This window comes from Aotus nancymaae, unplaced genomic scaffold (assembly GCF_030222135.1).
Source record: "Aotus nancymaae isolate 86718 unplaced genomic scaffold, 86718_ANA_hifiasm-v0.15.2.pri h1tg000077l, whole genome shotgun sequence".
NCBI classification, from domain to species: domain Eukaryota; kingdom Metazoa; phylum Chordata; class Mammalia; order Primates; family Aotidae; genus Aotus; species Aotus nancymaae.
Genome location: NW_026988492.1, coordinates 15210738 through 15223793, shown reverse-complemented (window position 1 = coordinate 15223793; position 13056 = coordinate 15210738). Strand labels below are relative to the sequence as shown.

The 13056-nt window shown below is 32.9% G+C and overlaps 1 protein-coding gene across 1 annotated transcript in view; it reads left to right on the top strand.

Moving 5' to 3' along the window:
- Positions 1–13056, top strand: part of MALRD1 (MAM and LDL receptor class A domain containing 1) — a 609315-nt gene that overhangs the window by 252524 nt on the left and 343735 nt on the right. Inside the window, exons 23-24 of the mRNA XM_064368444.1 lie at positions 3356–3466; positions 7128–7341. Of these exons, the coding sequence (XP_064224514.1) occupies positions 3356–3466; positions 7128–7341 (325 nt within the window). The remainder of the gene's footprint in view (positions 1–3355; positions 3467–7127; positions 7342–13056) is intronic.

The following is a 13056-nucleotide window of genomic DNA, read 5'->3' as shown; positions in this document are numbered from 1 at the left end:
AAATATAGTCTCTTAATAAGTAAAAATGGACAATTACCAACACTTCACTAGATTTCATAAAGGTATGATGAAGTAAAAGCTTTAGCAGAATTGGGCATGACTAGCTAATAAGTAATTTTTATTCTGTTTAATTATGAACGTTGTCTCTATGCTGAAGTTAAAGCTTCTGGGTAATAATACTATTTGACGATTGAAACATGAGGTTTCAGTATCAGTGTTCTGAGTATTACACAAATAAATATATACACTTGGTCAATATCTGGATGTGTCTTCTTGTTGCCTTTGTTGTGCTACATTCTGCAATAGTCTTCATCAAAGTTTTTCTCTGTAAAAAAAAAAAAAAATTAAACTGTTTAACAACGCATGAAATGTTCCAAGAATAGCATAGACAACTCCAATATACCCTTCACTCAGGGAAACTATTTTTTTTGAAACCAGTTGTCCTGGTAATGTCCCTTAGGGCAAAAAAAATCCAGTATAGGATAACATACTACACCAAGTTATTTCTTTCTACTGCCTTTCAAACAGGAATAATTCCTTATCTTCCCTAGGTTTTTATAAACGATATTTTAAAAGCTTATAGCAAAGCCATTTTGTATACTGTCTCTTAGTTTAATTTTGTTGGGTTAAGCTTTTTTCCCCTATCATATAACCAATATTGTATTATTTTTATTGCATCCCATTAGCTAATGATCCTAATCAGTCTCATTACTTTCATTTTTTTATCAATAAATATTTTACAAAGAGATATTTTAAGGGTATGTAAAATATTGATTTCAATTCAATTTTACCCACAAATTTTTGCATTCAGTAGTGGCTTTTTTTTTGTTGCCTGAATCAATTTTACAATGCTGATTGCCTAATTGTGATTTTCTAATTCCATTATTTTGTCCACATTTTAGATTGGATTTGTGTTTAAAAAAAATCTCTCTGTTTGCTGACTTACTGTTTTATATCAATGTGGACTCATAAGTTTCTGTTTTAATCAATGTATTATAATCTATTCAGATTATTATTTATTTGGTCCTCAAATTCTGTCACATTTGATAATAACAGTCTCCTTCAACTAACCTCCATGTTTCTCTGAAAAGGCCCATCATTCTTTGAGTATATTTTTTCTTTTTGACCAAGATGTTCCAAACTTGACCTTATTTTTATCCTGTCCTGTCTCTGCAATTAACTATTCCTTCAGAAAGTTTTTTTTTTTTTTTTTTTCTGGGGGTTCCAACATATACAGGCCAGAGAGCAGTTCTGGAGTATTCAGTTAGATTTTCAAGTCCTGTCTTCCCATACTGTGAATGCCCTGGTAGATAATAATGCATAAGGTTTGTAAGTAATGTGCATAGACATATCAGTTATACTGAAGAAGCCAACTCAAGTTTGGAGCATCTTCATTTATACTCTTTCATAGCTTGTGTGTTACTTTCCAGGAAGCTATGAATGAAAATAAATCCACAAATTCCAGAATTGTATATACTACAAGCAGTGTTAGAGTAGGGCTATCTTGCTAGAGGCAATCTGTTGATAAGGACTTTCCCCCTCTCAAATACCATTAGTTTGCCAAGAAGTCTCTAGTATATTCGCAACAAGATTACACGTGAATTTCCTGCTTTGTTTATCCCCAGTAGAGAAAAACAGACTGTGGCCAGCTGCTTGGCCATTTATTTCCCAATAGGTTAATTGCAATATTAATAATTGATGCTCCCCTAACTCCTATTTTGTTTTATTCTAGGATTATCCTGGCTATTATTATTCATTTTTAAAGAAACTTTAGATAAACATAGTTTCTTTCAAAAATACTGTTTTTTTTAAAATTGGAAACGTATTACATATCAATTTTAGGATTTTCTTTTTATAATAAAGTAAGACTTCATACTAAAAACAGTTTAAAAGTATATTTGTGTGTATACATGCATGGTTATGTTCAATAATCTAAAGGCATCCAAATGGTCTTCTGGGTTGAAGTCATAACTTACTGTTGTAATTTGACTTTTTAAATATGGTTTTAGGCAAAACAATTACTACAACTTACTGTAAGGTTTTGTCAATAAAGTGAGAATTATTTGCCTGGAATATTGTGAGGTTAGGATTGATGATGTGAAATGTGCTTTCATTTTTTCAGAATAAAATTTGGTATTGGTAGATGAACTTTTTAAAAAGAATTAAAATTTTGTAAGTACAGAATTATAAAATGAACAAAATGATATCTATGATCCTTATTTTTGTGCATAGATAAATAAAACAATATTAAATGTTGCATTAATATGTTTCTTGAACATATGTTTTTCTCAGAGATTTATATATACTGTGGTATTCATATAAAGAATACTTATTTCCTATACATTTTTTTCAGTGCTTTCCAAAACTGATTTTTACTTATTGGTTAGAAATTATATTTTCTTGACCTTGATAATGTTCCATATTAGTTTGAACTTTATAGATTAATAATTTAATGGTACTTTTGCTAATAACACATTTTTTTCTCCAACTGTAGAAACTCCAATTACATTTTAAAAATCTGAATTTAATTTAAAAAACAGATAATGAAATCATTAAAATTCATCTTCACTTTTAAAAGTCAGAACTTTCACAAATCTTTTATCTGAATAATTCTTCGCTTGTATAAATTCTATTTTTAAAAAGTAACGTGAAAATATTTAATACACTATCTAAGTTAGTTATTTTAAAACTCCGAAATTGTTCCACTCTCCTCAGTTACTCTATTCATGGCTCATCTTGTACCATTCTAAAAGAAGAGCCGTAATAGTTTGTCTGCTGAGACTAATCTGGATTCTGCTTTACGGTGAGCATACAGTACTGATGAGAATATGTTGGTTTCACGGCTGTTGGGCAGGAAGTTTTTACTGGCACAGCAGAAATAGATGCTCACTCATCTCACCCATCTGTGTACTTACAATGAAATGGGCTGACATTGTAAAATTACAGCCCCACTGAAACCATCTAATGAGAAAGATCATTCTCAAAAGAGTGTTTTAGTAAACAATTCCATACTTTGTCATTTGACCACATGAATATTATTTAATAAACAGCAATTGTTACTGCTTCGAGATTTTTAAAAAAGTTAATGTAGTTGAGTTCTTAATTAAATGATGCCCAGATACTTTAGGACTTGATTGACAGATATTCATGCACATCTTTATTGTACCAAGCTTGCGAGGTACCCTAGGGGCACAGTGCTGTGGAAAACAAAGATATCTAATAAAAAATGACTTAGCACTTCTCTCAAAAACTTCATGTTGATATTACAACTAAAAAATCACTGGGAAAATTTTACATCTTTGCAATTTCTCAAGAAAAAATACTTCAACACCTTTTACCTAATTTATCTCTGCAGGTACTCATCAAGAAAGACAACTTTACTTCTAAATTGTGGGCTCAAACTGGACAGCAAGGTGCACACTGGAAGAGAGTAGAAGTGTTTTTAGGCATTCAGTCACATACACAGGTTTGTAATCCAGGTAGTTATGGGATGAGTGAGTTCTGCTGATTTTTTCCCATCCTCATTTAGTTTTTTCTCTACTCACAGTCTTCTTGCCCCCGATTCCCTTTCTGATGTGTCCTGTGGATGCATAGACACAGCACTTAGCACTCCGTGGAGCATTTTCCATAAGGAATTGATAACTTCAGAATGCTCTACTTTCTTCCAATTAGATATTCGTAGTTCTAGGAACATTTAATTTGCATAACCTTCCTTCATTGCTGAATCAGCCTCTCACATATAAAGAACATTTCCCTCTGTTTTGCAAATATATTCTCAGAGCTTTTGTACACAATTTTTTCAAACCTAATTTAAAAGACAGTCTTTGGAAAACATATTATATTGTAAAACCTTGTTATAGGGAATAGATTCACGTCATTTAGTTTTTGGAGGCAAAATATTGTGTGATGCCATATTTGTCTTCATGTAATTTGTGACAATAGTAAGAGGATCAGACCTATACATGTTAATAACTGAAGAAATGTACTAGTACATAGATTAAAATGTTTAAACTGAAAATAAGTATGTGCTGAAATGTTTGGCATAAAGCATATCTCTCTTAGGGATTACCAAGAAAGCAAGACCTCCATGAGCTGTTGTTTTATTGAGAATTTTCTTAGAAGATGAGGCTTAGCTCTGAAGATTTGTTAAAATTTGAATAAGCAGAGTGAGAACACAGAGCCATTTAGGTAGAACATTTTCTTCTTAGTCTTAACTGCCTGGGTTTTAATTCTGTGAATTTAGAGCCATTTAGCTCCAGATAGAAGGGATAAAATTCTTGTTAAATGTTGCATGTTCACTCTTCTGTGTGCAGCTGGGATAGTCAAGTTGGCTGTGAATGTTCAGATAAGTATGTCTACAATTATGTGCTTTCTCTAACAGATCAGCCCCTCTCAACTCCATTGGGAGTATAGAGGGTTCCATTGTATGAAAGCATTGATAAGTATTACAGCCAATTTCTTAAAATGATAGATATAGTAAATCCCATTTATCTTTTGCCTCTCTCTGAAATCCAATTTTCTTATGAATCATTTGTAGATAATTTAGGATATGGGTAAAAAATAAGTTCACTGGAAGTAGTAAACACTGTACAGCAATTTTATAGCCTTGCGCAATATGAGACTTTTTATTAGAGGGATCCTAACTGTTCAGCCTCTCAGGTCTTTAAACTGAGGTAAGAAGAAATCTCATCAAGAACATGTAGAAGGTTATATTGTGCTACACATAGGCCTCCATCCCAGGCAATGAAGAATTAAGTAGTTCTGTGCATGTATAATATTTGTATAGTAAAATCATGTTGGAAGTAATATTAAGGGGAATTTCAGCATGTGCAATCAATTATTTATCCATTCTGAATTTCTGATTTTTCACATATTGAGATTGTATTAAAGAGAAGTATACCCCTGATTTTTTGACTCTTAAAACTAAATATTACTGGCTTGTGAGTATTTGCTGTTTTATATGATTCCTTCCATAAAATCTTATTGAGCACTTACTATGTGCAAAGCGCGTTGCTGTGCACCATGCACATGATACACAGTGTTGAGTTAGGCACAGTCTTCATGATTCTGCCATTTCTTATAAGATCATTCCCTTTAGTCTCACAAAGATGAGTGCCTGTAGCCCTTGATGAAACACATAAAATATTTTTAGAAATAGTATTCTCAAGCATCACTGGGAAGGAAGTTCATATAATTTTATTTGGGGAGCCCCCAAAATTTAAACAAAATATTTAATTATAATTTTTATTATTGGAGCAATCACATATATAGCACTTACTGAGTGCTAAGTAGTAGTATATGAATTTTTTAAAGACTCATTTTGCTTTCACAATAATCTTATGAGTTACATGGTATTATTATCTCCATATTATAAATTAGAATATAGAAATACCCAGAAGTTAGGTATTTTGCTCTAGTTATGTAACTACGAATGTCAGAGGCAGACTGGAAATACGGTCAGGCCTTCTACAGTCTACATTGCAACTGTTGTGCTACATTACCTACCAAATTTTACAAAAATAATTAACCCTGACTTTATTCTGCCTGAAAAAAAAAAGATGCATTGTAGTTTCTCTCTTTTTTAAAAACAGTTAATCCCATTCAATATTAAAGTCTAGGGAATCCCAACCAACACTGTATGAAGCGTTGTAAGTGATGGTTTGATTACTTGGACATGGAAAGCAATTGAGATTGTACCTCTGCGACAGAAGATAAGCAAATTAAGAGTACAACAGTCATTGCATTATGTGATTTCTAATTCACAGAGCATTGCAGCCTATATTGAAATTTTAGACTCTCCAGATAATTATCTTTTGCACTTTGCATATTGACATTTTTCCATGGCTCAATTTCCCTTTTAAGAAAGTCATAGACCTTATTATACTTTTTGGTTTCATCTCTTTTTAATCACTTTCAAGCTTTTCATCTATCTTACTCATTTCTTTTTTTCTTTCTAAGCTCACCTGCTATCATGACAGTCTATTCCTTTTACGTAAATTCAATATATGAACACAGTTATATTTTTCTTTTGATGTGAGAGGCATGATTTCAATTATTCCATCCTCTCATGTTAAGAGAAGAACACTCAGGTTCACACAATAGTATAAAGACCTACCTCATCTGAAAGGAAAAAAAACTATAATTATTTCTTCTATGAAAAATAATTGTCCAGAATTGGTCAAAAGATATTTAGAAATTTGTTAGCAGTAATTGTTTTTCATACAAAATCACTAAAGTAAAACTGTACTTGTTAACTCACCTATAATTGTTATAAATTACTTTGAAATATCTGTTTCCTATGTTAACATATACATATTTAGCTTGTAGAGAAACTTAATAAAAAAGCTGAATTCATTTCACTGAAAAATCCTAAACTACAGAATATGTGATGTTTTATGTACCTATGAAATGGCGTTCATTTTTATTCTAAGCAAAGATAGAAGATGGAGTTTCTAAAACCATTAATGACTCCTGTTAGTATTCTTCATTCTTCCTCATTCTACTGAAGTTGCCATATGTGGGAAATCATTGTCAAACAATGGGACACATGAAGATTCTTTTCATCACATACATGAATCAAAAGCAAGTCAAAATCATTTCAATTCCAAATATGTGCCACATTTTTTAAAAACTCATGGTATTGAGGACTTATCTTTTAGCTTTCAAATAGTTGGAATGGACAAATCTGAGGAATGGCAAGAATTGAGCAAAGTAAGGAATCTACTTGTGTCTTTTCACTCTTGATATGTCATTTGATTGACGTGCTTTACATCACCTGATTGACCTGCTTTACTGTGCAGTGAGGCTCTAAAACAGGAGTAGGTCTTGTTTGATCTGAGAGCTGGCAAAGGCAGTAGTGGATGGATGACTCCTGCCAATTTTCTAGTCCCATATCTTAAAAATCTGCACATGAGCCAGTGGTCTTGCCACTCCTACATTCTTGGGTGTTGAGGATGACTTAGGTCTTAAATGGTCCTCAAATTTCCTGGGTCACATTCAACATAGGGGCATTAAGAAAATCAGATTCGAACTTTTCAAGCTTGTTGTTCTTCACACTTAGTGTTTGCCCTGATTTTGAACTTGATTGACAGTTTAACTGTAATTGGCTTTGTTTTTTTTTTTTTTAGATTGTCTTCAGGGCCAAACGTGGTATCAGTTACATAGGAGATGTAGCAGTGGATGATATTTCCTTCCAAGATTGTTCCCCTTTGCTTGGCCCAGAGAGAAAGTGTACTGTTCACGAATTCATGTGTGCTAATAAGCACTGCATTGCAAAAGACAAACTGTGTGATTTTGTGAACGATTGTGCGGATAATTCAGATGAGACTACTTTAATTTGCCGTAAGTAAAAGGATTCATCTTCTTATTTTGACTTCAACTCCCACAACCTTACTCAGTGTGCTGTGTTTATTGTCACAACATGCAGAGTATGTGTCTATCAACACCAGAGGAAGGTAAGGTGATTCAACTAGATACATTTCCTCCTTTTTCAGAATAATTCATTTATAATCATAATTCATTTAAAACTAATTGATGGCTGTGTGTGTGTGTGTGTGTGTGTGTGTGTGTGTGTGTATGAATTGGAGATAAATTGGAAAACAAGTCTTCAAAGAAAAACAGAATGGAAACAAGTATTTTTTATATGAAAGAATTATTTTTTTGGAAAAATGACTAGCAAAATTTTCATTAAAGACAATTTATGCAGGGTTGGTGAGCCTACAGGCTCTGAAGCATTTCAGAGGACTGTCATTTCTCTGTGCATATTATCAGATATGATAGGTTGTTAAAAAATCAACACCCTGAAAAATACTGTATATAAAATAGACAAAGTGATCTCACAAGGACATACATATCAGCTATGTGATATGGTTGAAGGAGATCAACTCATAATGAACACCGTATATTAAAATATCCTTAGCTAAATGGGCCATGTGTACTCTTTCTGCTAAGCCTATAAAATTGTGCAACGTAGTCCAATGTTGCTTCATTTAACTGCAAATGAGGTGAGCATAAATTGTCAAAATGAAGGTTGACAAGTTATTTCACTTTTACCTTTAATAATTTCTGAGCTAGAATATTGCAGTTTGATATTATTTGCTTCTGGGAACCAAACCTGGAGTATTATGAACAGCTTCAGTATATGGATCTCATATATACATAAAACTTTTAACATTCAAAGCCTTCTTATTTACTAATCTTCATTTGAACTTCAGAAGCCTTAAGAGGTATGTGGGAAAGATATTAGTGCAGTCAACAGAGGAAGCTGTCAACAAGAGGGGTTAAGGTTTTGTCAAAGTTCATAAAACATGTACTGATAGAATTGGTCCTAGAACTCAAGTGTTTTGATTTATGATCCAGTGTTTTGCCCAAGCTATCATATCACTTCTTTTTTAAAAAATTCAATTTTTTTAAGCGGTATGATAGCTTGGGCAAAACATTGGTTCATAAATCAAAATACTTGGGTGGGAGGCTAGGGGACGGATAGAAGAGGTGGGGGATAGTGGAGTGATAGCATTAGGAGAAACACCTAATGTAGATGTCAGGGCGATGGTTGCAGCAAACCACCATGGCATGTGTATACCTGTGTAACAAACTGTACATTCTGCACATGCATCCCAGAACTTATAATAAAAAAAATTCAACTTTTATTTTAGAATCAGTGGTACATGTGCAGGTTTCTTTTATATTGTGTGATACTGAGATTTGGGGTGTGAGGAGTCTTGTCAGCCAGATAGTGAGCAAGTACACAATAGATTTTTAGCCCTAGTTCTCCTCTCTCCCTCCCTACTCTAGTAGTCCCCAGTGCTTATTTTTCCCGTGTTTATATCCACATTTACTAAGTGTTGAGCATCCATTTATAAGTGAGAACTTGAGTTATTTGGTTTTCTGTTCCCGTGTTAATTCACTTAGAATTATGACCTCCACCTGCATACATGTTGGTGCAAAGGACTTGATTTCATTCTTTGTTTATGGCTGTGTAGTATTCCATGGTGTATATGTAATAGATTTTCTTTATTCAGTCCACCATTGGTGGGCACTTTGTCCATGTCTTTGCTATTATGAATCATGCTACAATGAACATAGGAGTGCAGATACCTTTTTGGGAGAAATATTTATTTTCCTTTGGTTATATACCCAATAATGGAATTGCTGAGTTAAATGGTAATTCTGCTTTGAGTTATTTCAGAAGTCTTCAAACTCCCTTCCACAGTGACTGAACTAATTTACATTCCCACCAGGAGTGTATAAGTGTTCCCTTTCCTCCATAACTTCTCCAATATCTGTTATTTTTTGGCTTTTTAATAATGGCCATTTTAACTAGTGTAAGATGATATCTTACTGTGGTTTTGATTTTCATTTCTCTGATGATTAGTGATAGCATTTCTTTCATACGTTTGTTGACTGCTTGTTTATCTTTTTTTGAAGTGTCTATGTCATTCACCCACTTTTTAATGGGGTTGTTTTTTGCTTGTTGAACTGACTTAATTCTTTATGGATTCAGGAAATTTTACCTTTTTGTATGCATAGTCTGTGACTATTTTCTCTTGTTTTATAGGTTGTCTGTTTATTCTGTTGGTTTGTTTTTTGTTCATTTGTTTTTGTTTTTGTTTTTTGTGTGCAAAAGCTCTTTAGTTTAATTAGGTCCCACTTGCCAATGTTTGGTTTCATTTTAATTGCTTTTTATGATTTAGTCAGAAATTATTTGCCAATGCTGTTGGCAAAAATTCATTTTCCTTGATTTTCTTCTAGGATCTTTATAGTTTTAGGTCTTGCCTTTAAGTCTTTAATCCCTCCTGAGTTAATATTTGTGTATGATAAAATGTAGAGGTCCAGCTTGATTCTTCTGCATGTACCCTACCACTCCTGTGTAAAACTGAATCTTAAAAAAGCAAACAAACAAAAAACAAGTTTTATGTTTTCACCACAAAGAAGTGACAAGTGTTTGAGGTGTTGGATATGCTAATTACTTTGATTTGGTCATTATTATAATATATACATATATGAAAACATTACACTGTATCATATAAATATGACAATTACTATATCAGTTGTAAACAAAGTAAAACATATTTTCTAAAGTTATATACATAGATGTTCTTTTTAAATCACATGACTTTATATTCCTTCAATTTTAGATGATTTCTCATCCATTATTATCGGAACCAGGAAAAGTACTTCACTACTCTGATATTCTGTATTTATTAACATTTATCTTTACATTACGAATATTTTCTATTGTTTTAGTTATTTTTGTATCAAATGCTTGTACATTTTCCTCATTGCCATTTTCATTTAATGATCACATGAACATATAAGGGTAACAGTTAAATAGAGCACATATAATGCTTTTGAATTTTATGTGTAATGTTACCAGTGTATCTCTTTCCTAGAGATATAGTTTAGTGTAATTTTTCAGAATTGAGATGCCTCAGACTTTTGTAAAACCACAAGAAAATAAACCATACAAAATATCACCTCCCATTATGTCCCTCTCTGACATGTGTGGATTACAATTCGAGATGAGATTTGGGTGGGGACAGAGAGCCAATACATATCATAGTAGGTATATATGTTTATGGAGTACATGAGGTATTTTGATATAGGCATGCAATGTGAAATAAGCACATAGTGGAGAATGGGTATCCATCCCCTCAAGCATGTATCCTTTGAGTTATTCAGTTACACTCTTTAAGTTATTTTAAAATGTAAAATTAAGATATTTTGATCATAATCACCCTGTGTGCTATCAAATAGTAGGTCTTATTCATTCTTTCTAAATATCGTTATATATACACACACATACATACACAGGGATGGTTTATATATATATGGTACATATATATATGAGGATAGTTTATTTTATATATATACACACACACACACACACACACACACACACACATATTACATTTGTACATGAGAGGATGGTTTTCCTGTCAAAAGTCTGAAAAAGAATCTGCAGCTCTACACTTGGTTTGGACTTTGTCCCAAGGCCATGCCTTCATGTTGGAGCCCTGGGTTTGGTCTTTTCTGGAAGACATGTTTTAGCAGTCCACTATTTAAATAATCAAAGTTTCTGTTTCCAAAGTTTAAAATCTCAGAATTTCTGACTTCTCTCCTTGCCTTCTTAAGTGTCTTTTGTAGCTGCTCAGTTTTTTCCTGAGCTTATATTTTTCTCTTGGCATCTTGTTACACACATCAAGTAGTAGCCAATTCACGTTTTCAACATTTTGTCCAGAAAGCTCCTCACACAAATTTGTAACCTAATTATTTACCTATTCAGCTTTCCACAATATCTTGGGCACCAGGTTTATCAAATGTTTTGGTGTTTTAACATAGATCTCAATTTTTCAGTCTCCTGTAACAATTCCTTTATTGACTGTCATCCTGGCCATTGCTACAAATTTTAGGTAATTTTATGTTGGCACTCAATTAGAAGTACTAATTTCTGTATAAGTGATCTGTATCATGATAATGCTGTGTAACAAACTACAGCAAAATTCAGTGTCAATTTAAAAACCATTTCTTATTTTCACCCTGTAAGTGGTGAGGTTCTGTGATTTGTTTCCTTAATTTTTAAATTTCTAAATTTTGTAGGTATATAGTATGTGTTATATTAGTACTATTCTCACACTGCTATAAAGACATATTTGAGACTTGGTAATTTATAAAAATTATATTAAGAAATAAAAGAGGTTTAAGTGGCTTACCGTTCCACTTGGCTTGGAAGGCCTCAGAAAACTTGCAATCACAGTGGGAGGTGAAGGAGAAGCAAGGCATGTCTTCCATGGACTCAGAAGAGAGAGAGAGTGGGCGGGAGTGCCATACTCTTAAACCATTGGATCACCTGAGAACTTGCTTACTGTCACAAGAACAGCATGGAGAAACCATCCTCATGATCCAGTGACCTCCCACCAGGTCCCTCTCTGACACATGGAATTACAATTTGAGATCAGATTTGGGTGGGGACAAAGCCAAACCATATCATAGTAGGTGTCTGTGTCTATGGGTTACATGAGATGTCTTGGTACAGGCATACCATGAGAAATAATCACATCCCGGTGAAGGAGGTATCCACCATCTCAAACATTTATCCCTTGTGTTACAATCTATTTACACTCTTTTAGTTATTTTAAAATGTAAAATTAATTTATTATTGACTATAGTCAGTTTAATGTGCTATCAAATAGTAGGTCTTATTCATTCTTCCTAACTTTGTTTTTTTGTACTCATTAACATCCCCACAAGGATATATATATATATATGCGTGTATATACACATGCACATGCATACATACATACATATATATTACAGTGATTAGTGGTCCAGCAAGAAGTAAAGAAAAGTGAGATAAAATACTTGGAGTGGTGGCTCATAATTAAAACAAAATAGGGCAGTCATAGAAATTCTCTTTGAAAAATTGATATTTGAATATAGAATGAAAAATGATGAATCAAACTAAAGGATATGCAATATAACTCAAGGAATAAAAAAAGCTAAAATATTTTAAAAGCCAAGAATATTTAAAACACAGTCCCTTTTATGTCATCACCATGTCAATAACAATGTCCGTTGGTTTCTACAAATGCATAAGGAGAATTTCACTACACACTTTATCCCTCAGGATGTTTTTATTTACTTGGTTTTTTGAGTTGATATGTTTACATCTTGAATGCTCTCTTTTATTTGTTGTAGCATATAACTATATAGCATTCTCTAATTTCCAAGTAAACAGATGAATTTTGGAGAAGGGACTATGGTATGAAGCTATAATTGTTACATTTGCAGTAAGATTGTATTACATATATTATTTATTATATTAAGGTCAGCATTCTACCTGAAATTTTTTATCGTTTCATAATTAGTGCTGAGTTGTGGCAAATATTAATTTCACAGTGTAGACTGCCTCTTGGGGAGGGAGTACCCCAGTGTGTATTATCCCGGGTACTGAAAACCACTGACCTAGGTAATTACTTTGTTTTTAGTCAATAACCATATAAATATAAGGAAGCACTTTGTAATTAACACTCACATTATCTGACATATTACTACCGG